The sequence below is a fragment of the Phyllostomus discolor genome, chromosome 5, assembly GCF_004126475.2.
Source record: "Phyllostomus discolor isolate MPI-MPIP mPhyDis1 chromosome 5, mPhyDis1.pri.v3, whole genome shotgun sequence".
NCBI lineage: Eukaryota > Metazoa > Chordata > Mammalia > Chiroptera > Phyllostomidae > Phyllostomus > Phyllostomus discolor.
This window is the reverse complement of record NC_040907.2, coordinates 78,813,896-78,838,285: the sequence shown is the minus strand read 5'-3', so window position 1 is coordinate 78,838,285 and position 24,390 is coordinate 78,813,896. Positions and strand designations below refer to the sequence as shown.

Sequence of the window (24,390 nt, the reverse complement as noted above, 5' to 3'; positions counted from 1 at the left end):
CCTTACACCAACTTCATTGGTTTTGGATTCTTTTGTCCTTTTTGCAGTTCTGATTGGGTGTTTTTTGCTTCCTTATATTCCAGATCCCTAATTTGATTTTCAATTTCATCTACTCCACTATGGATTCCCTGTGAATTATTCTTCATTTCAATTAGTGTATCCTTCATTTCTGACTAGTTTTTTTTTTTTTGGTATGGTTTCCATATCCTTTTTTATGCTACTGAAATTCTAAATTCATTGAGTATCCTTATAACCAGTGTTTTGAACTCTGCATCTACTAGATTGCTTGTCTCTATTTTGTTTAGTTCTTTTTCTGGAGTTTTGCTCTGTTCTTTCATTTGGTACATGTGTATTTGCCTCTTCATTTTGGCAACCTCCTTGTTTGTTTCTATGTATTGGGTTGAACTGCTATGTGTCCCAGGCTTGGTGAACTGGCCTGACATAGTAGGTGTCCTGTAGGGTCCAGTGGCAAAGGCTCCCTTATCACCCAAGCTGGACACCCTATATTCTGCCTCTGCCCTCATATGGGATGTGTACACCCTTCTGTTGAACCTTGACTGATGTTAGCACATCATGTGAGGTTTAGCCCTAAGTCTATTAGCTATAAGGACTGGCTGCAACCACCAACCAGCTTGAACCATTAGCTGTGCAGGGGCCTATCCCACAGAGCAGGACTTACTTCAGGGGGGCTCTGGTGCTCTCAGAGTCCACCCCTTGAGTGTGTCACTTGTGGAGGTGGTTAGTTGGTGCTTTGACATGATCTGAAGCTGTTCACTAGGTGTGCTGGCTCTGAGACCTCATGGGAGATACAGACCCAGGTCAGCTGCCATCTCTGTGTGCTTGGCCCAGGGCCACCCAGCATCAGCTACAAAGCAATCTGCAGATGGCTGCTACTTGTGCTGGACTTGGAGGTGCCCAGGAGAGGACACACTGCAAACCAAGGCTGGCTGCTGTGTCAGGACTTTGGAAACTTAAGAAAAGGTACAAGGCATGCTGGGGCTAGATGCTGCTTTCTTAAAGAGATTTTTCGGAAAGTCTAAAGCAAGAACCAAGACAGGCCATTCCTATGGAAAAGCCATGGGAAACAGCTTGGGTGTGCTCTCAAAAGTTGGGTGAGGTGGGGTTCTCAGGGAATCACTAGGGCAGAGCAAACAGTGATAGCTTAACCAAGCCTACCTTACAGATTCTCTGAACATAATATCCAGAAAAGCTGGCTACACAGTACACTGTAGAGTTCAGTATTAGTTGCTTACCTTTGTGATCTCATGCCTGACTGGGAGTCACATCACAAGGGTGTACTACCACACTTGCTAGCTCACAAAAAATACCTCCTTAACGTGTCCTGCTTTCTCACCATCATAGGGTCAAAATTTTTAAGCTGAATGATTTTTAGTTAAGTAGGGGACTATCTGCACTAAATTCCAAGAGACTTCCCCACTTTTCCCAATAATGTATCTATATATTTCTGTTCCAGTGCCACAGTTTTTTTTAAATACTGTAGCTTTAGAACACATTCAATGGCTGTAAAAGTTACTATAAACTACCACACATTCCCATTCTTTTTCAGAATTTCTCTATTCATCGTCAGGTGTGGGTTCAAGATTTTTAGAATCCTTTGTCAAGTTTCCAGAAGATTATTCCAGTTAGGCTGAAATAACAGGACTTGTAGATTAGCTCTTCTACTGAAACTAACTATAAAACTGGGTAAATGAATAAATTGACAAAATACATGAAACAATAGCTTTCATACCATAGAAAATATCATGTGCACATTCACAAAAAAAAAAACAAACCCACAAACTGAACCCTACTACTACCTAGCACACTAACTGGGAAAATTTTCAGACCTGACACAGAGAGCTGAAGTCCAAGCAAAATGCATCAGGCAGAAATGAAAATTGAGGGCACTGGTTAATAGAAAACTAAGCAGGCCTCTAGAAGACCACATGGGAGTATCCAGAGAGTGGATGAGCTATACACACACAGAACGAGACCACCTAAGCAAACAGCAGCTGCTACAGAGTTGAGAAAACAGATACTAGAAGGCAGTGGTTGGAAACAAAGCAGTGCTGAGAACAATGAAGTCCCTGGGCTGCCAGAATTTAGAGATCCCTCCTTAAATCCCTGGCACGCAGATGAGATATGAGGTCCTAGAATAAGACCTACTGTACATTCATCCTAAAAGGCCACAAGAGAAACAGAGTTGGAAAGCTAAGTCCCACCACTTTAGGGGACTTGGAAATACCTTGGACTTTCAACACATATACATTACCAAAGCATAAAACTAAGCCTATAAAATTCAAAATGATCATTCAGTAACAACTGCCTGCTAAAACAAGAATCAATACTCTTCAGAAGATGACAATAGAATACAGAATCTCTCCATATATTATTCAAAATGACAATATTTGGTGAAAAAAAATCTGTTGATACACATTTTAAAAAAAAGAAAAGAAAACTGATCCGTAGTGAGTAGAAAAAGTAGTCAAGAGAAATCAACCCCATGATAACCAAGGTCTTGTACTTAAGATTTAAAATAGGTCATTTAAATAGTCCAAAGTTCCTGACAGACCTGTTAAAATTATTTGACTAGAATCACACTCACTGGGGAGAGGTAATTGAGTGATGCAAGAAATCATTCATCTTTAAGGACTGGTTATATAATTTAGCATGTTAATAGAGTTAAATTAAATATACAGCCCCAAAATAAACTCTTGCATATAGAGACAAACGATTTTCAATAGGGCTACCAAGGCCCCACTCACTGGGATAAGGACTGTCTCTTCAACAAATGGTACTGGGAAAAATGAATATCCATATGCAAAAGAATAAAACTGAACCCTTATCTTATACAATATATATAAAAAAAAACTCAAAATGGATTAAAAACCTAAACATAACAACCAAAACTTTTATAAAACTCCTTGAAGAAAACAAGAGGAGAAAAGCTTCATGACACTGGTCCTGACAATGACTTCTTGGACATGACAAGGAACTATGGAAAAAAAGACATATGAGACTATTTCAAACTTAAAATATTTTATGTACTAAAAATACAAGCAATAGAGTGAAAAGGAAACTCAAAGAGTGGTTGAAAATATTGGTAAATCACATATCTGTAAGGTGTTAATATCCAAAATATATAAAGAACTACAAAACAAAAAAAATCAAATAATGTGATTAAAAATTGAGCAAAAAATTTGAACACACAACAGTCCATAGCTGATATATCAATGGCCAATAAACACTGAAGAGATGCTCAACATCACTAATCATCAGAGAAATGCAAATCAAAAACAAAAACAGATACCACTTCATACCCATTAGCACAGCTATCATCACAAAAGCAGAAAATAAATTTTGGCAAGGATGTGAAGAAATGGGAACCCTTGTGCACTGTTGAAAAGTAAAGTGAAATGGTGTAGACACTGTGTAAAACAATATGGCAGTTCACAAAATTTAAGAACAGAATTATCATAGGACCTAGCAATTCTACTTCTGGATATACACCCAAAGAACTGAGAGCAGGATCTCAAAGAGATTGTTCAACCATGTTCCTAACAGCATTATTCACAATAGCCAAAAGGCAGAAATAACCTAAGTGTCAGTGACTGACTAACAAATGTGGCATAGATATACGACAAGTATTAATCAGCCTTTAAAAAAAAGAAATTCTGGTATATGCTACAACATGGATGAACCTTAAAAACAAACATTAGGTGAAATAAGCCAGTCACAAAAGGAAAAATACTGTATGATTTCTCATTGATCCATCCACTAATCTAGCAGAAAAAAAATCTACATACCCAACGGCTCACCATCATAAATATTCTCTGACTAAAGTGATGACTGAATATACAAAACACACTGAACTGTACAGTTTAAATGGTTTAGATTTATAAGTGGCACATATCTCAATAAAACTGTAAAAAATAGCTAAAGAGAAATGGCAGCATATTATTTCCAAACATGCCATATTCATGGGTTACTTTAAAGCTATTTTAATATTTGTAAACCCCATCACAATGCTATAAGTGGAGGGAAAAAAGTTTATGGCTTTAAAATGCAGTCACACTTGAGGCACTTCTGGTCAAGATGGAGGTATAGGTAGACAAGCTTTGCCTCCTCACAAAACCACAGAAAGGAGTACAGCCAGAACAAAACAAATTAACACCCAGAACCATCAGAAAATAGAGATATATGGAAGTCCGACAACCAAGGATTTAAAGAAGCCACAGTCATCCAGATGGGTAGGAGGGGCAGAGTTGCAGAGAAGGTAGAGGTGATGTAGCACAGAGAGGTGGCAGAGGTGGAACAGATGGTACCATATTCATGTGTGGTAGATAAAAATCGACAGGAATACTTTGGGAGCAAGCAATCCCAGCCCCAGGCCCAATGGCCCAACCTAGGATTCCAACATTAGGAAGATAAATCCCCGATACCCCTGGCTGAAAAACCGGTAGGGGTCGGGGCAGCGGAAAAAACTGCCATATTTCCATAGCTTACAGGGTCTGCATAGACTTAGAACGTACACAAACCTACCCACACTGAGTTTCACCACCAGGGCAGGAACTGGACTAACCTCCAGAAGCCAGGCAGTGGCACTGTCCCCTCTCCGAGCCCTTGCCCCACACAGAACCACACAGCAGTGAGTGGGCAGCCCCACCCTGGCACTTACCTAAGGCTCCACCCAACACAATTTACAAGTGCCTTTTCTACACAGGCCACACTACTAAGATAGGCAGTCGAAGCCACTGTACCTAATACACAGAAACAAATACAAGGAGGCTGCCAAATTGAAGAGACTAAGAGATATGGCCCAAATGAAATAACAGAACAAAACTCCAGAAAAAGAACTAACTGAAACAGACACAGCCAACCTATCAGATGCAGAGTTCAAAACACTGGTGATCAGGATGCTCAAAGAACTGATTGAGAATGGCAAAAAAATCTGGGAAGACGTGAAGGTTACACTAAGTGAAATTTTTTAAAAAATCTACAGGGAACCAACAGTGGAGAGAATCGAGCCAAGAATCAAACCAAAGACTTGGAACACAAAGAAGGAAAAGGCATTCAATCAGAACAGTAGGAAGAAAAATGAATAAAAAAAAAAAACGAGAATAGGCTTAGGAACCTCTGGGACAACTTTAAATATTCCAACATCCGAATCATAGGGGTAACAGAAGGAGAAATGAAAGAACAAAAAGTTGAAAACTTACTTGGATAATGAAAGAAAACTTCCCTAATTTAGCAAAGGAAGTAGATATACAAATCCAAGAAGCACAGAGACCCAAACAAGTTGGACCCAAAGAGGACCACACCAAGACATATCAGAATTAAAATGCCAAAGGTTAAAGATAAAGAGAGAATTTTAAAAGCAGCAAGAGAAAAGCAGAGTTAACTACAAAGGAGTTCCCATAAGACACTCAGCTGATTTCCCAAAGAAACTTTGCAGGCAAGAAGAGACTGTGGCAATAAGTATTCAAAGTGATGAAAAGCAAGGACCTACAACCTAGATTATCATTAGAATGAAGGGCAGATAAAGTGCTTCCCAGACTTTAAAGCTAAAGGAGTTCATCATCGCCAAGCCCATATTATATGAAATGTTAAAGGGACTTACTTAAGAGAAAGAAGATCAAAACCATGAACATTAAAAAGGCTACAAATTAGCCCTGGCTGGTGTAGCTCAGTGGATTGAATGTGGGCTGAGAACCAAAGTGTGGCAGGTTCAATTCCCAGCCAGGGTACATGCCTGGGTTGCAGGCCATAACCCCCAGCAACCACACACTGATGTATCTCTCTCTCTCTCTATCTCCCTCCCTTCCCTCTCTAAAAATAAATAAATGAATGAATGAATGAATGAATAAATAAATAAATAAATAAGGGGGGAAAAGGCTACAAATTCACAAGTATCAACAAGTGACTGTTAAAAAAAAAAAAAAAGTACGCAAACAACCAGAACATAGGTATATCATTTGGAGGGTTAGCAGCTGGGATGGGGAAGGGGGAAATTGTACAGGGATAAGGCAGCATAATTAGTAGGAACAAAATAGTGAGGGGGAGGTTAAGAATAGTATAGGAAATGGAGAAGCCAAAAACCTTACATGCATGACCCACAGATATTAACTAAGGTGAGGGATTGCTAGAGGGAAGGAGGTTATGAGCAGAGGGGTGCAAAGGGGGACATAATGGGACAACTGTAATAGCACAATCAACAAAATATATTTTTTTAAAAATGCAGTCACTTGAGGCTTCTAGTCAAGATCATGGCCTAGGTAAACACAACTCACCTCCTCACACAACTCCATCAAAATTACAACTAAGCTACAGAACCACCATCATTCAGAACCATCAGAAATACAGGTGAATGGAAGTCCTACAACTACATAACTAAAGAAGAAACCAACTATGAAATTAAAAGAGAAACCTCATCAAGACTAGTAGGGGGAGGGGGTGGAGACGTGAAACAGACCAGTTCCACACCCACATGCAGCATATAAAAATCAGGAGGGTATCTCAGAAACAAGGGATCCCAACCCCATACCACACTTCCCAGACCAAGGTTCCAGGGCCAGGAAGATAAGTTCCCATAAGTTCTGACTAAAAACCAGTGGGATTCAGGCTGTGGAAGACAGAAACTGCTGGAATCTCATGCAGTTCCTCTTAAAGGTCCCGCAAACAGGGTTAATCTGACTCACTCCCTCTGAACTCCAGCATGGGGGCAGCAGCTTGAAAAGCATCAGAGACATATGGGGAGGAACTAAATTGTCCACCATCAGGGCAAGAGCAGGGGTCAACTTTCTTCCAGAGAAGGCTGACAGAGGCCATTGTTCCTTTTGTGAATCCTCCTCCCACAAAGCCATAGAGCCAGCAGGCAGGCAGGCAGCCATATCTGAAATTATTCCATCTACTTGGCTCACTGTTTGTCCCACCCCAGTAATTCCCTGAGATCCTTCCCCACCCAACTTTCAGGCCCAACCAAGCTATTTACGATGACTTTTCCACAGGAATGGTCTGTCTTGGCCAGCGCTTCAGATTTTCCTAAATTTTGTCAAACAAGCAGCATTTGGCTTCAGATGAACCCTGTATCTCTTGCTAAGTACAGCAGCACTATCTGTACTTAGCACTACCTCCTGTACGTGCTTGGCACTACCAGCAGCCAACCATGATTCACAGCTTGGTCTCACTCAGGCACCTCCAGGCCCAGTCAAGCGATCAGACATCTGCAGATCACTTTGTAGCTTATGCTATGTAACCCCAGACAGAACACAGTTTGTGGCTGAACTCTGGCATGCCAACAGTAATCAAGCCTCAAAAACAACAGGAGTGTGTATACAGCCCACCTTGAGTAGTTACACCTTGAGTACCCAACTTGAATAACAGGGAAGGCTGTGCTACTGGACCGTACAAGACACCTACTACATTAGGCCACTGTACCAAGTCTGGACCTATCAATTAAGCAGCTCTACTTAATACATACAAACAAACACAGGGAGGCTGCCAAAATGAGGAGACAAAGAAATATGAGCCAAGTGAAAGAACAGAACAAAACTCCAGAAAAAAAACTGGACAAAATAGAGACAAGCAATCTGCTAGATGCTGAGTTCAAAACACTGGTTGTAGCCCTAGCTGGCATAGCTCGATGGATTGAGCGCGGGCTGTGAACCAAAGTGTCACAAGTTCGACTCCCAGTCAGGGTACATGCCTGGGTTGCAGGCCATAACCCCCAGCAACTGCACATTGATGTTTCTCTCTCTCTCTCTATCTTCCTTCCTTCTTTCTCTATAAATAAATAAATAAATAAATACCACTGGTTGTAAAGATGCTCAAGGAACTTTGCGAGCACCTCAATAGCATTAAAAATAGATGCAGTCAGAAATGAAGGATAAACAAATTGAAATAAAGACAGTTTTCAGGGCACCAACAGTTGAGCTGGTGAAACCAAGAATCAAATCAGCAGTTTGGAATATAAGGAAGGAACAAACAAACTACCAGAACATCATGAAGAAAAAAGAATCCAAAACCTATGAGGATAGTGTCAGGAGCCTCTGGAAGAAATTCAAGCATATCAACATTTGTATCATAAGGATGCCCCAGAAGCAGAAGAGAAAGAACAAGAAACTGAAAACCCATTTGATAGAAGAAAATGATAGAAATGATAGAAAACTTACCCAACTTGGTGAAGGAAATAGACATGCAAGTCCAGGAAGCACAGAGAGTCTCAAACAAGATGACCCCAAAGAAGCCAACACCAAGACACATCGTAATTAAAATGCTAAAGGTTAGAGACAAAGACACAATCTTAAAAGCCGCAAGAGAAAAGCAGTTAGTTACCTACAAGGGTACCCCCATAAGACTGTCAACTGATTTCTCATAATAAATTTTGCAGGCTAGAAGGAACTGGCAAGAAATATTCAAAGTGACGAGATGAAGGACCTACAACCAAGATTAATCTACCCAGCAAAGCTATCATTTAGAATCAAAGGAAAAAGAACTTTGATTCTTTACGGACAAGAAAAAGCTAATAGAGTTCACCACCAGCAAACCCGCATTGTATGAAATGTTAAAGGGTCTCCCTTAAGAATAACATAAAAAATATGAATAATAAAATGGCAATAAATACATATCTATCAATGATTAATTCTAAAAATTAAAATAAACAACCAAGCAAAACAAAAATAGATGCATAGATACAGACAATGTTTTGATGGTTGCCAGATGGGAGGTCAGGAGGATAAGCAAAAAAAAGGAAGGGACTAAGAAGTACAAATTGTTTGTTACAGACTAGCCATTAGGATGTAAAGTAGAGCACAGGGAATAGAGTAGCCAAAGATTATATATGCATGACCCATGGACATGGACAAGTATGGGGATTTCCTGAGGGAGCAGGGGGATGCTGAGGAGAGAGGGGCAAAGGGGGAAAAACTGGGACAACTGTAACAGCATAAACAATAAAATATAATTTAAAAAAATTTAAAATAAAATGCAGAGTTGCTTAATTGTAAGATTAATGAAACGACCCAGTTGAGCTGCTGCAGAGAGGACAGGAGCCAAATGAAGTTATACCATACCCAAATTCATGGCATTATCAGTTTCACTGTAACAGGTAAGTTATATAGTTCAACCTTAGTGCCAAGACTTACTCTAAGGTCTTCACATTTATTTTCATAAGAATTTATGAGAATACAAATTAACTTACCCAAAGCCACACATCTAACAAAATGATGGCTTGAAATCATTTTTAGACTTTCTAAGTCAAGTCTAAAATCCGAGCTTGTACTCTTAGCTGATATAGTGTATCAGCTACCCTTAATAGACAAAAAGCCAAAAAATAAGGAACGTACCTAATTTGAACCTGATCATCCTCCTTTTCCTACGTGCTTTTATGTACTACCCAGTTGGATTTACCACAGACAGATAATATAAAAATACTTCATATTAAGAAATGAAAACCTGTATTTCATAACAAAATATTCACATTCCATTTACCTTCTGTATTTCTTACTGTTGGATCAGGAGTGATTCTCCCATCATGAATATTAGTGCTCTCCTCATCAGCATATATCAGATGATCATCTTCTCTACTTTCTGGCCACTGTGGTATCTCTCTTGTGTCTGTGGAGCAGCTGCATACTTCTTCATTCTTGTTGAAGTATCTCTGTAGCCATCCTGGCACGATATTCTTAACTGATTCTGTAACCCTGCTAAGAATGCCCTGTTGGGGGGGGGAGGGGGGGAAACACATAAGGCAATTTTAGAAATTTATCTTTTTAAATACCAACTTACAGAAAGCCATTACCAGGAAAAACACAATTATTTCCAAGAAAGTTTCCTAAAATTCAGTTCCTTGAGCTAATGCTGACATAATGGTATTTTACAAATGCTATAAACAAATTCCTACTTTTTCTTTCTTCTACATACATATATCCATGAATCAATAATTACCCCAAATGGCCATATTATTCTAATCTTTAAAAAAAAACAATAGGGCATTAAATAGAGACATATAAATTTTAAATTTAGTAATAAGATATGCACTAAAATGTTATAATCTGAGAAAAGGCATCCATTTTGATCTCAGCATATTAAAAGGAGCAATATAAATACCTCCAACAGCTTCCTCAAGCAATTATTTTATTGCATATTCTTTTAAAATGAAAAGTTTGGACACATAAAACTAGAAGACTTTTTTTTTTAAAAAGACAGGTCATAAGACAACTAATCGAGCACAATAAACTCAAGAAATAATCTAAGATGTTTTTCAATGGGAGAAAAATGTAGTATAACAACTATTAGTATTAACATGTATTGTAGTTTTGCTGTGTGCCAGGCACTATTCTACAAAGCAGTTTATACAGATTATTCAATTTAATCCTCACAGTACTATTATGAAGTTGGTATTAATAGTGCCACTTTATGGATGGAGGCACAATGAAGTTAAATAATTCACTCCAGATACAAACATATTGATTAGGATAGAGTAAAAGCACCTGAAGTTTGAATATAACCTCCTTGTACTTTGAGTAACTCTAGGTAAAATTACAATTACACCCCCTCCTGCTACTACCTGATAAGTATTACAATGAAGATCCAGTGGAATATGTGAGTGCACTTTGCAATTTAAAAAATTAACAAACATATACTGATAATCTTATTACTAATTAGGAAAAAAAAGTCACAGAAACAAAATGGAGTGAGGCAACCAATTTTAGGCAACAACAGCCTTCCTATAAGTAGCATTAGCAGAATTTCAGAGAAAAAGTCACAGAAGGGAAAAAATGAACTGGCAGGTACAGAAGAACAATAAAGTCAAGGCAGAACATATAAATCAACCATGAAAGCAAACCTAAGACAAAGAGGCCTTGAAAGATCCCGTCAACCAAAAAGACAGAAGGCACCTCTGATATAGGCACTTGAATAGTATTTTCCTTATTGTTAAAAAGGTGTAGGTAACAACTGGGAAATATATAATTATTTTCCACATATTCTCCAAACAGATATTTTAAACAGATCTATAATGTAAGCTCTCTCACAAACATGAGGCCAACAACCCTAGAATACTCACTACTGAAAAACAAAAATTCACTATTTCCATTTTTTATGCTAATGTTACATAGTATTAGTGACTTTGGAAACAAATGTTATAAACCTACATCCAAATTTAACATTTATAAAAATATACATCCAATTTTAAATGTATGAAAAATACTTACTTTTACTTAAACTTAGTATATATTTACCTCCCCTCATATTTCAAGAAAGTGCTTACAAACTATAATACAGCTTAAATAAGACCTGAAAAATATAAGACTCATACTTGATATGAAATGATAAATTAGCTAAAGCGCTACAGCAAGAATTTAGAAGAAATTAAGCTTTTTGTGGACTTCTTCTAAGGTGTTAAGCTACTAACAGTATCAAAGATTCCTGTGATTCCCTACTCACCTGTGGCATATACAGAACTTAAATGAATACTACACTTAACCAAAGGTCACTTCTGTGGCAACATTTGATATCGTGGAAAATAATCAGTAATCAAAATTAGACAGTCAAAATGGACATAATAAAGCTCCTTCACTAAAGCTCATAAACTTTGCTTGGAGATCTTCTCTTCTCTAAACTAAAATCTAACCAATTTATCTATCTGAGGCCACAGCAGCTTAGTACAAGAAAATTACAATGACCCTGGCTGGTATACCTCAGTGGGTTGAGTGTGGACCTGCGAACCAAGGGATTGCCAGTTCAATTCCCAGTCAGGGCACATGGCTGGGTTTCAGGCTAGGTTTCCCAGTGGGGGATGCACAAGGGGCAACCACACATTGATGTTTCTCTCCCTCTCTTCCTCCCTCCCTTCCCCTCTCTCTAAAAATAAATAAATAAAATCTTTTTTTAAAAAGAAAATTACAATGAGAGAGGTTACTAATGGCACAATGAATGACAGCGCGAAACCCTGACAATAAATAAAACTGATCTGGAACCATTATAAGAAAACAAACATGCCTATACTTCAGTGTACTTCTGCAGTAGGGTAAGTGAACCTAAGTAATCAAGAAAAGTTAAACAAGCCCTGGCAGGATATCCCAGTTGGTTAGAATGTCATCCATATGCCAAAAGGTTGTGAGTTCAATTCCAGAATTCCAGGTTAGTGCATATATCTAGGTTGTGGGTTTGATCCCTAGCTGGGGCATGTACAGGAGGAGGCAAGCTATTGATGTTTTTCTCTCACATCATGTTTCACTCCTCTCTCTCTCTACACACCCCCATCTCTCTCTCTTAAAAAAAAAATCAATAAACATATCCTTGGATGAAGATTTAAAACAAAGTTAAATTAAACTCAGTATACTCTAGTACTAGTGGTTCCTTTACCAGAAATATCGGCATCACCTCAGGTCCTATCCCAGAACTATAAAACCCAGGAAATAGGGCTCACCTGTTTTAACAAACACAAGTGATTTTGATGTATGCTAAAGTTTGTGAACCACCATTCTAGTTGAAGAGATTAGGAAATTAGATATATTTAACAATATTATAGCACATTTTAAGGGAACGGTCCCTTTACAAGAAGTTAATAAAATTATGTGTATTTAGAAGTCTTAAGATTCAGTTATTTGGAAAACATATAATGTGGAATACTGGTGAGACAATTAAAATATAGGATGGGGAAATGTAGGTGTACAGTTTGTTCATGTGGAAAATAATACAATAATTAATAAATGATAATATAACAAGAAACTGTTTTGTATACTCACAACTATAAACTTACTTTTACTCCACCCTATCACAATAAAATATTCTAAAATGAATGAGAAAAACCAATTGTACAATGGACTGTGCAGAATACAATGCGGCTTAGAGAACTAGTTCCCCAGTGTTTCCCAAACTATGGCCATGAGTTTTACCTGTACTATTATTTAGTGTCTGTCATTCTATCCACTCATTTCTCTTAACAAATCTAGCTTTGCCTACATAATAAAATCTATCAGTTCACAAATTTCATGTTATGCTGGTCTTCACTTGCTCTTCCCTCATTCTTTTTAAAAAATTTTTATTTACTGATTTCAGAGAGAGAAGGGGGAGGAAGAGAGAGGGGAGGGAGGAAAGGGGAGGACAGAGAGAGAAAGAAGAGAAACACTGATTTGTTGTTCCAGTTATTCATGCATTCATTGGTTGATTCTTATGTGTGTCCTGATAGGGGATCAAAGCTGCAACCCTGGCATATCAGGACAATGCTCTAACCAACTGAGCTACCAGCCCAGGGCCCTCACTCCATTCTTGAAAGGCTATCCCACAGAGTTGGCTTCTGGAAGAACTGGCCTACAAGAGATACTCAAGAATACCAGGTATCAGAGGATAGGAAGAAAGAAGTCTTTTTTCCTGTGTTCCCTTCTCTACTTAAGTGTTCCCTCTCTAAAACTAGTTTCCAGCCAAGTGGTTCCTTCTCTAGTCCAGGTACACCTTTATCCTTTCCAGTCCTAGGGATGGTAGCAGCTTCTGCTGCTGCTAGTGTCTGGGTCTCTTGCTATTCTGTATGTATCTCTTTAAATCACCAGGATATCTGTAAGTAGACTCTCTTAAAGATACTCAATACTTCAGTTGAACCACCCAGAGTGAATTGTTTCTTGCTGGGTCCCTAAGGTATTGATACAGCAGGGCTACCTGTTAAATTTTTTTTATCTAATTAACATGAAAACTAAAAAGTCCATGCTGTCAGTTAGATTCAGCTTCTCTAACAACAATAGAACATATGTACCACACTTGGGGAAGTACTCTTATTACCCAAAAAGTTACACCATCCAATCTATCTCTGTTAAAAAATATACAAAAAGCCAGAAAAGCAGCTTTATTTTGGTGAATATTTCAAAATCTTATCTAACTCACAGATATAAAAGCAGACACTGCTTTTCTTTATCTAACTTATTGTCAATACTTATTGGTTGCATGCTACACATGAAGCACAGAACACCAGGAAACAGCAAGAAACAAGTTCCTGCCTTCTTAGAATTTATGGTCTAAGTTAGGGAGACAAATGAAAAAACTAGTAAACATAATACGTAACACATAATATGATGACTTCCGTGCTATGAATGAAAATAAAGCTGGGAAGGAAAATGGGATAGGTGTTTTATATAAGCAAAGACCTAAAACCAAACTGAGGAATCAGCCATGCAAATTTCTAGTGGAGAGGTATTATAAACTGAGAGAATAAGAAGTGCAAAGACTCAAATTTAGCAGTGTCCTTGGTACACAGTGACCAAGCTTCTGGTAATCTTTTTAATACATGCAAAATATGATGACCTTAAATAAGTGCCCACCAAAATTCCCTTTCAGCCCTGGCCAAGGGGCTTGGTTGGAGCATCACCAGGAGCATCAGTAGGTTGCGGTTCAAACTGCAGTCAGGGAACATACCTACGTTGAGGGTTCAATCCCTGGTAGGAGTGTGTGTGAGAGGCAACCAATCGATGTTTTTCTCTCACATGGATGTTCCTCTGTCTCTCTCTCCCCACTCCTCTCTCTCTAAAATCAATGAATATACCCCAAAGTGAGTTTTTTTTAATCCCCCTTTAATCATGTATATATGTGAGAATCTATGTGCAATCTTTTGTTCTGTAGCTTAAATATCTAGTCACTATAATAGGACTCAAACAGTGGTCTTCAAAGTGAAGTCTTCAGACCAGCAGTTTTGGTGTCACCCTTGAGCATGCTGGAAATGGAAGTTTGTTTAAAGCTCTGAGGCAATTCTTCTGCCAATTAGTTTGAGAACCAAAGCACTTAAATCCTCTAAACATTTACTGACTGTTATCCTAATTAAGGCCAGAGTAAACATAACCCTGAGTATAAGCTTAATTAACTACCCAAGTTTTATATAAAAGATCACCCTATTTCCATCATTATCTCATTATTTATCAAATTACATCACACCAATTTTTATAAATATCTACTTTATAATATCAACTCTGAAAATCAAACCAGACATTGACATAAAAGTCTACCTTTGAAACGATAACTTCCAGTGTTAAAGACTTGACACTTCTAACTAACTACCAGATACAAGAGTTTTTTTAAAGCTGCTAAGTAAAAGAAATCTGACCACACACAGAACTGGGTAGGAGAATATAAAGAGGTAAAAGGAACCATGTGTCTCAACTAAACTTGGAGAACTTGCTTCCCGGCTTGGCAATTTTTTAAGAGTTCGGAAGTACTAAAGATAGACTTCAGCCACTAATGGAAAACTGAGAAAAGAGTTGATGGGCACTAGGAAAGGGGAAAAATAGTTTTCTTGTGGTAGAATAGGTTCCTTTGATTCTATTACCAAAAAAGGTCTCTCTTTTCAGGAGGTGTTTTTTTTTTAAGATTTTATTTACTCATTTTTAGAAAAAGCGGAAGAGGAGAAAGTCAGGGAGAGAAATATCAATGTGTGGTTGCCTCTCGCATGCCCCACACTGGGGACCTGGCCCACAACCCAGGCACATGCCCAGACTGGGAATCGAACTGGTAACCCTTTGGTATGCAGCCTGCACTCAGTCCACTGAGCTATACCAGCCAGGGTTCTTTTCAGGAGTTCTTGAGAGAAGACGTTTCAGATCTTTAACAGAAATGGGATAAATCAGTTTCCAATGTGAACCTAAACAAAGAACGCTTTATGACATTTAAAGCATTCTAACAAAAACATGAGGGGAAAATAGAGGTACACTAGTAAAGGTCTCTGAAGAAGTGAATACTCAAGTTCTATTTTACCAGATTAGCTTACTCCCTACTTTCAGAGGCTTCAGCAGTAAGCCTAACTGCCACCCTTATAACTTGATGTACATTTCCTATAGGAAACCTACTCTGATCTTCAAAGTCTGGGACACTTACTCCTTTATATGTGCCAACAGTGGCTGGTAATTTTTCTACATGATGGCAATTTTTGTCAAGCGGGATGGTAAATTACAGTCTGTACAGTGCACTGATTAATTGGCGCATGGTTTCAATTTATCTACAACTGTACTGCTCAGCCAACCTCTTATTCCCACATATTAACATTCCATGAGAAGTTTCTAAAAAGAACATCAGTAATTCTAGAATTTAAAAATAAATAATATATTTGCTTGCTGTAATAGTTTCACCTTAAGCAAATATTATTTCTGTTGCTACACTAACAACCCTACCTCCAAAAAACCCATGTGACGCTATCCAGGAGCACAGGAAAATTGAACCATCCTCTGGAATGTTAACTAGCATAAAGCCAACTAAATACAGAGAAGCAGAAAAGTAGCTGAAGAAAGCAAAATTAATGGTCTTTTTTAAAAAATTAACAAAACAAACAGTACACTTAAATTTTGCCTTGGTCTGGTTGGCTCAGTTGTTTGCAGCATCCTTATCTCGAAAAACAAAAGGCCAAGGGTTTCATTCCAGATTAGGGAACAGACTCGGGTTGTGGGTGTGATCCCTAGTTGGGGCACATATAGGGGGCAACCACTAGATGTTTCTCTCTCACATTGATGTTTCTTACTCTCTCCTCCCTCCACCACCACCACCAGTCTTCCTCTCTCTCTAAAAATCAACAAACATATCTTCAAGTGATTATTAAAAAGCAATCTTAAAAATACTCCTTGTAACCCTAAAACAAAGTCTATTCTAGAAAATCATAAGTAATAAGGTTGAATTCAAGGATAAAGGAGTGAGTCTTTAAACTTAGACTGGCTAAACTTATCTTCTCCCCAAGGACTAAGGATTCTGCATTTGGCAAAACATGTCAAAAATTCCACTGAGATTTATAATAAATACTCAATTTGGGAGGCAGAAGTGAATTCAATTCAATACCACACACATATTAAGCACACTAGTGTATAAGGCACTGTGAATATATTACCTTTCCAAAATACATTTAACCTGAGTTCAAGAATTAATGAAAGGCGGCAGAGGTGGGGCAAGGGATTCTACAATCCCAACTCAGAATTCCTTTGTAATGAAAAAGATGTTTTTCCCCCCATATATCTTTTCATCAATTGGTAATCTCAGAATAGCCAGAGACATCTCTCCTAAGTGGACAACCCCTTATCATTACCATACTGCAGCGATTTTCAACCACTGTGCTGCAGTACACTGCATTTTTAAACCATGCAGTACCTGACTAGTCAGGGGCACTGACTTCTCTTCCCTTCGACTGTCAAATAGAAAAAATGACAACAGCCAACACATGCCATCTGATGTGAATGAATAAAAATTATACCTATTTTTTTGTCAGATTGGCAAAAAATATATTGTTTGGTGTGCCACAGAATTTTAGTAATTAGTTTGTATGTGCCAATGAGATGGAAAAGGTTGAAAAAATTCAATGCTATATAGCCCTCCTTCCCCTTATATAGAGTTCTCTACTCCTATTTTCTTGACTTCAGTTCTATTCAACTCTTCATATTATCCTCTATTAAGTAGCACTATTTAGATTATAAAATCTCCTTTCTCAAGTAACTTCACTGGACCTCTAACTTCAAATATAATTCATCTTTCATTTTAAGGTTCTGGAGCCTTATTCCACCAGAAAACACAGTTTTAACTTCTATCTGCTCTTTCAAGTGCCTCTATTTCTTTGCAGCCTGTCACTGACCCTTAATTCTCTTCCAGGGTTCTGTGCACACTCTCCTTACCCACTCCACTCCCATGTCATCAGACTCTCCTTTCCAAACTTTTTGAAAGTTTTATTTCATATAATCTGTCTAATCAGTGTTCCCCCTTGCTCCCTCCAAGCCTAAGTGAAAATAAGAGCTCACAACTCAAGATTTCACATGAGACTTAAAGAATATGTAATTATTAAAACACAAGGAAAAACAAAGATGCCATTCTAATCTTTCAGTATTTCCACTATTTTTTTAACAATGTATCTGTAGTCTAACTTTAACATTCAGTTATCTCCATGAGGGAAAAAAGTAATGAAGTATTCACATTCTAATACAGTTATAATGGATCTAGTTTCAGTAATCTGAATTTAACCTACAAATCTAAACTATTGGTTGTCATATTTTACAACCAACAGATAGGCAGCAGTCAAGCTTTCTCTATCCAGTTAGTCCAAATTCTTCAGTCACTTAAAATCCAAACTTTTCATTTCTCTTCTCAACCTCAAGAGATCACGTCAGAAAATGAGCACAAAAATTATTCTGGCTAAAAAATTAAAAACTACAATTGACCACATATCTCCAACTCCTTCAAAACTCTCTGTCACCGCTGCAGTAGGGAGACACAGGACCTGGCTTAATCTTATTTTTAGTTAGCCATGTTATAGAAGTGGTATTAAAAATTAGCAGTAATCAAACAAGGGAAAGAAAAAGGATCCCTAAAAGGACCTTCAAGCTAGCAATAAGAGATCCAATAAAACACTAAAGAAGTTTAACCCACTCAAAGTTACCTATAAAATATTGCCCACTTTTCCTACAATCTGTTTGAAAACTGGATATAGTTCATTGAAAAATGAACTGGAGTTCATTTACTAAGTCTCACTATGAAAAAGAGAGTGAAATCAAGCAAACTGACAAGCAAACTGAACCATGTCTAGACAGAAAAACCATTGTACTATCCAGTTTCTGACAGTAAACACAGTAAATTGTGTTATATCTGGTGGTCAGACTTTCAGTGTATATGCACTTCCTAAAACAGAAGAATCTTTTACAAGTATATTACAACCATGACTATTAGCTAAGTAGCTACAAATAAAACATTTTTGAAAATACATGGTCATTACATCTTTCCAATAACATGGTGTGCCTAATAAAATGTTTTAATTAGTGACATCAGACCAAAGGCTTCATTTTACTTCAAACTAATAGATAACTAACTGCCTCATCAGGGACTTTCCAGGAAATGGAGATGACATATGGACATTTTTGTCATTTATCTTATTAGAAAAATTAATAATTGATCAACTATCACACACAAGAGCCTCTCATCACAAAAAAAAAAACCCTACATTTTTTGAAATAGGTTAGTATTTGAATTTATTTTCCTATATGCTTAAATAACTGGCATTTCTATTAGGAAACCATTTTAAAAGTATTTAAAAGAGTAGTAATAGTTTAAGGTTTGGCCTCATTGTTCAACAAACAAGTCCTTTAATCCAGTATGAACCTATAAAGGATTGTTTGGGTACATAAAGGAAAAAAACTTCCACAAAGAGGTAGCAAAATTTGGAGAGAATTAAAACATTTAAATCAAAAGGTTCTACTTAATCACAACAACTTCATTTTTTAAATCTGCACCTGAAGATATGTTTACTGATTCTAGAGAGAGGAAGGCGGGGAAGAGACAGACAGACATTGTTGTGAGAAAGAAACATCAATAGGTTGCCTCCCATTCACACCCCAACCAGGATCAAACCCACAACCTTTTGGTGTATGGGACAACAACACTCCAACCAACTGTGCTGCCTGGCCACAGCTACAGTCACAGCTACAGCCACAGCTAATCACGGCAATTTCAAATGAGTCCTTCATTTACAAGTTTATTACAAGTCCTGGCAGAACCCGAACCTAAACCCAAATGCTTTGGCTCCATTATAGTACTTTTTTCCTATCAACTATTTTCATTTCTATTTCCATGGAAACAACTAAATATCTAAGATAAAGAAAAAATCAAAAATACTTAGTGACTTCAGGAATGAGTTAAATATTCAACTTCTAAATATTCCTCCTTTTCAAAACTGAAAACATGCTTAGGCTTTCTATACCAAGCAGGACATACTTATTTGGGAAGAAAGTATCATGTTGTACCAAAGCAAACAACAACCACCACCACCACCACCCCACAATATATAAAACAGGGTTTGGCAAACCAAGGTCTATAAACCAAATTCGGCCCTTGGCATGTTTTTATACAGGCCTCAGGCTAAGAATGGTATTTACATTTTTAAAGGGCTGTAAAAACAAAACAAAGAACTTGCAGCAACAACCTGAAATATTTACTATCTGGTCCTTTACAGAAGTTTGCTGGCACCTTATCTAAGCTGCTGAATAAAGGGGTTCATTTCCCCTCTTTCTGAAATAGCTAAATGCAGGAAGTGACTTGTAAGACAAACTACATCTAGAAAGATAAAATGAGTGGATTCCCTTAGCTCCAAACCAGAAGACAAAACCTCTGAAGCACATCCCTCCCCCCGAAAAAAAGGGCAAAAATAAGTAGTTCCCTCTCACCAGGAGGTGGCAGTAGATTCTTCCAGAGGCAAGGTTCTGGTTTGCCCATGGGCTCAAGTGTTTTGTGGTGGCTATTAAGAAAAGCAGCTTGACCTTCCAGAGCTGACTTTCTGGGCCTGACAATCTGCACAAAAAGGAAATCGGAAAGGAGACTAAACAGGTGACAAGAACTAACCACATCCTCTTTAATGACCTGTTCACTCCCAACTAGAAAAATGACACCATTTCCTAAATGTGTGAGCTAAGAATTAGGGGGAAAGAGAAAAGGCAAGTGAGAATGATGTTCTTCATACATACTTATATGATTCTTAAGTTATTACCCTTCAGTCAGTCAGTTAAGAATAGATTTGTCTCCACAAAGTCAAGCAAGATGGCTTTTTAAAGATCAGAAGTTAAAAGTAAAAATACAAACTTCATATGTATTTCAGCAGAGCTAAACCAGAAGTCAAAACAGGAAATTACAAGTCAGTTAAACACATGCAAAAGTCACAGGTACTGCGTGACTGCACAAGCTAGTTGGCCTGACAGGCAATGGCAAACATCCATTAACTAACAGTGCCGGACCTCTCATTCTTATTCCTACCCTCTACTACACAACCCAAAACATCATTTTTGCCCAGAAACCCTTGGACACTTAACCAAATAACATTAGTATAAAACATGCCATGTCATGAAGTTGCCTGCTATTCATGATGACTCAGCAACTGCTGCAAAACAGAGAGGTGACAGCAAGTCCCAAAAGTTCCAGTAAAAAGTAGAGTCCTTATTTTTAAGATTTTTTTAAATTGATAATATTAAAGAATATTCTTTTGTATGCTCTTGGATACTTTCCTTTGGTAGTTTCTGACAATATTAAGTAACACCTACAGTGTTGATCAAGAAACCCCCAAACACCTTTAATACCAATTCAAAAGCTAAAATTTTTTTCTTTTCCAATTAAATGGCTAAGGCAAAAATGTGAAAGCAGTTTAGATGGACAAAATGATGAATTATCAAACTCTAAAACAAAACTACACGGCCTAAAATTATATCAGCTCTAACACAGGTTGGACCATAGGTGTTATATTGTTAAAGAATCATTTACCTTAATTTAGATTTTGATTTAAGTACATTTAAAAATAAACTGTGATTTTATCTTTTGCCACCCAGAATATATTAGCCCCTTTCTAAACTCTGTCCAGACAATAATCTGTATTTAAAACATTTCTCTTTATGTACTAACTTTCTTTAAAGAAGACCTAAGGAAGCACTCAAGACATTTACTCTTCAAGTGAAACAGAAAGCATGTGTCTAACTTCCATTCTACAAGAGGATTAGGTTAAATGGCCAGGTTTGTGACCTGAATTCTAATCTTAAATCTGCCTGCAAGTACCCCTGGCCCTCACAAAGAAATCTGAAAACTAAGCACTTTCTTTTTATATCTGGGGGGAAACTGGTGGGAGTAATAGTAATGCCAAGACTTCTAATCATACAGGGGTGTCCAACCTTTTGGTGTCTCTGCACCACACTGGAAGAAGAGTTGTCTTGAGCCACACATTAAATACACTGCAACACGTAATCACCAAAAAAATCTCATAACACTTTAAATAAATCTATGATTTTGTGTTGGGCCACATTCACAGTCAACCTGGGCCTCACGTGGCAGGTGGACACCCCTGCTAGTAGAAAGGTAGGTAACACTATAAACCACAATTCTTGCTATTAAACATTTCCCCCAAATCTTTACTTTAAAAATTATTTTTAATGATACAATTTAACACCACCAGCAAACATATTAAAGTGTTCAATATTCATCATCACCCAGCATAAAGCAATCTAGAAAGTCTACTTTTAAAAGCATGCAACAAGTTATCAGACCCTTCTGATATATTTTTGTTTAACAAGTTTAAGACACTTATTTCCCACCTTAGTATCATTGAGTTTTATAAGTGATTGTTATTAAAGTACATTAACATTTTCCTACTCAACCCCCATAACAAGCAAGTAACATTTAAAAATGTAATTTTCTGAGAATCAAGTGTCTCTTTTACATTTAGGATAAATTCCTTTTCATAATTTCAAACGCTCAGGTGTACGCAAGGTGGTTAAATGGTAACACCTCCAAGATTCCTGGAGCGTCAAAAGTACCTAAACTTCTGGAATACGCCCCATAATGTTAAAATATTTTGTGTATGAGATCAGAAGTGGCGTCCTGGTCAACTGTGCATAATAGTCTATTCTAACCTCCAAAATAAAAGAGGATGGGGGACACCAGCGGTGAGGGGTGGTAGGGAAGAGTCTCACGGCAGAGAAGACACGCGAAGGGCTCAGAGGGACTTTCAAAATGCCCCAATGCCAAGGTAACTACAAGCCGGTTGAGGGGGGCGAGGGGAATCCAAGCCATTGCTCTCAGATTCGGGAGAGGATGTGGGCAGGAAAGAGGGAGAGCTAATTACTAAACTGAGACTAGGTTATTCCACTTTCTGAGTAACAGTACCCTCACCAATCCCCATGGCCCCGGAGACAGATTTCCTCTGGGCAGCCCCCTCCCCACAAACACTGAGCCGCGGGAGACTAGAAAACAACACGCATAAGGGCATCCCGCCACATCTTCCATTCTCCCTGGAGAGGACGTGAGTAATACCCTCTAACCCCGAATCCCCGCCAAAAACGAAAGAAACGCGCGCACCGTGGGCCTAGAATTTCTGTTCCCGCGCTGCGCCGGCTAGGGGAAGCCCCAGCCCCGCAGGGTTGGCAAGAGGAGGCGCGAACCACACGTGTGTGCGACCAGGGTCGGCCTGTCTCACCCCACTTCCCGTCGCCACCCCAGCGGCCTGAGCTCCCCCCGCCTCGCTCGGATCCCTCCTCAGGCCCTCTCGTCCGCTCCACGTGGGGCTCCAGGGTCCCTCAACGCCTGTTCCCTCCCGCCAAGTTCCCGATCCGCAAAACCACTAAGGAGTCGGGGTCGCGTACCTGGTGCTTTTGTCGCCCCTGCTGGTAAGGCTTAATTGGCCCCTGGTGGCAACGCCGCGTCCGGATCTTGCCGCCACCGCCACCGCCCCCTCCTATTCCTCCGGCTCCCGAGGCCATGGCCGAGCCTCCACTGCTTCCCGCTCCGGGGCGGGTAAGGGGGTGGGAGAGGCAAAGGCGGGCGCCTTAGAGCACCCCCCGCCCACCCCCAGCCCAAAAGCCTGTCCGACTGCCCACACCGTAGGGTACAGGCACTACAGGAACCGCGAGGTTGCGAGCAGAGTGGAGAGAGAATGCGCACAGGCAGCAGGGAAGGCGGCGGCGGCGACAGAGGCCGAGTAGCTGGCTCCGGTCCGGTAGCTACTCGCGGACCCCCTCCTCTGTGTATGTCACAGTCTCTATGGAGATCCCCCGCAGAGGACAGAGATAGCGGCTCCACTCGCAGCTTAGGCCTAACTCGACCGCCGGCTGACGGGGTTCCTTCTTCCGTCGCCCTAGCCGTGGCTGCCGCAGTTGAAGCCGCCGGCGCCGCCCGCCTACCACTCCCCTCTGCGTACAGCGCCCGCCCCGGCGTCGTCGTCCCTGCAGTCCCCTCCGCCGTTGCGCCTATTGCCGGGGCTAACCACGCCGCCGCGGTCGCGAGCCAGAATGCCGTCACTCGTCAGCGCCCGACGCGTTTGCATCATCCTGCTGCGACCGGATGATTGGCGAGAAAGAAGGGCCGTTCGAGCCCGCGCTCTCGGTCGCGCTGCACGCTGGAAAACGTAGTTCAGTGGAAAAACCGACCTCAGAAAAAATGACGCGGAAGGAGACCTGCGACTTTCTCAGAGGCACAAAGCTGGGGGCTCCATTCCTTTTGCTACTCTTGGCTGTAAATTTAGAGGCTTTGAAAAAGGCGTTGAACGAAAGCAGTGACCTCCTTCCCACTCTGCTTCTCCCCGTTCATCAGCGAAGAGGGCAGAAAGAAATAAGCAAGCACTTAATGAATCAAAGACAGCAACTAATAAAATCTTATAAAAACTGACTGAAAAAACAATATCCATGATCTTTAAGCTTAATCCAGATTAGAAAATTATACACAGTTTCATTAATGTTCCATTAAGCATATAAGGGCTTTACTATCCAACACACAAGACTGGAATTCTGGCTCTCCACTCTGTAGTTTAACTTTAGATAATTCAAAACCTGAGCTTTGGCTTCCTCCATGAAATGGGGACTTCAAAATCCACCTTGTGGAGCTGTTGTGATTATTTGTGTAACGTACTTAGTATATTTCCTG

The 24,390-nt window shown here is 39.2% G+C and overlaps 1 protein-coding gene across 5 annotated transcripts in view; it reads right to left on the bottom strand.

The window, feature by feature from the left end:
• NUP153 (nucleoporin 153) overlaps positions 1-23,754 on the bottom strand; it is a 77,533-nt gene extending 53,779 nt beyond the window's left edge. For 2 of the 5 annotated variants that reach the window (XM_028513607.2, XM_036026472.1), the window contains exons 1-2: positions 23,115-23,649; positions 9,490-9,715 (exon numbers count right to left, since the gene is read on the bottom strand). In XM_028513607.2, coding sequence (XP_028369408.1) covers positions 9,490-9,715; positions 23,115-23,231 — 343 coding nt within the window. In that variant the 5' untranslated portion in view covers positions 23,232-23,649. Of the gene's footprint in view, positions 1-9,489; positions 9,716-20,162; positions 20,343-23,114 lie in introns of those variants that run through there. The other 3 variants (XM_028513608.2, XM_028513610.2, XM_028513606.2) reach the window with 3 other exon arrangements.
• Positions 23,755-24,390: the final 636 nt, after the last annotated feature.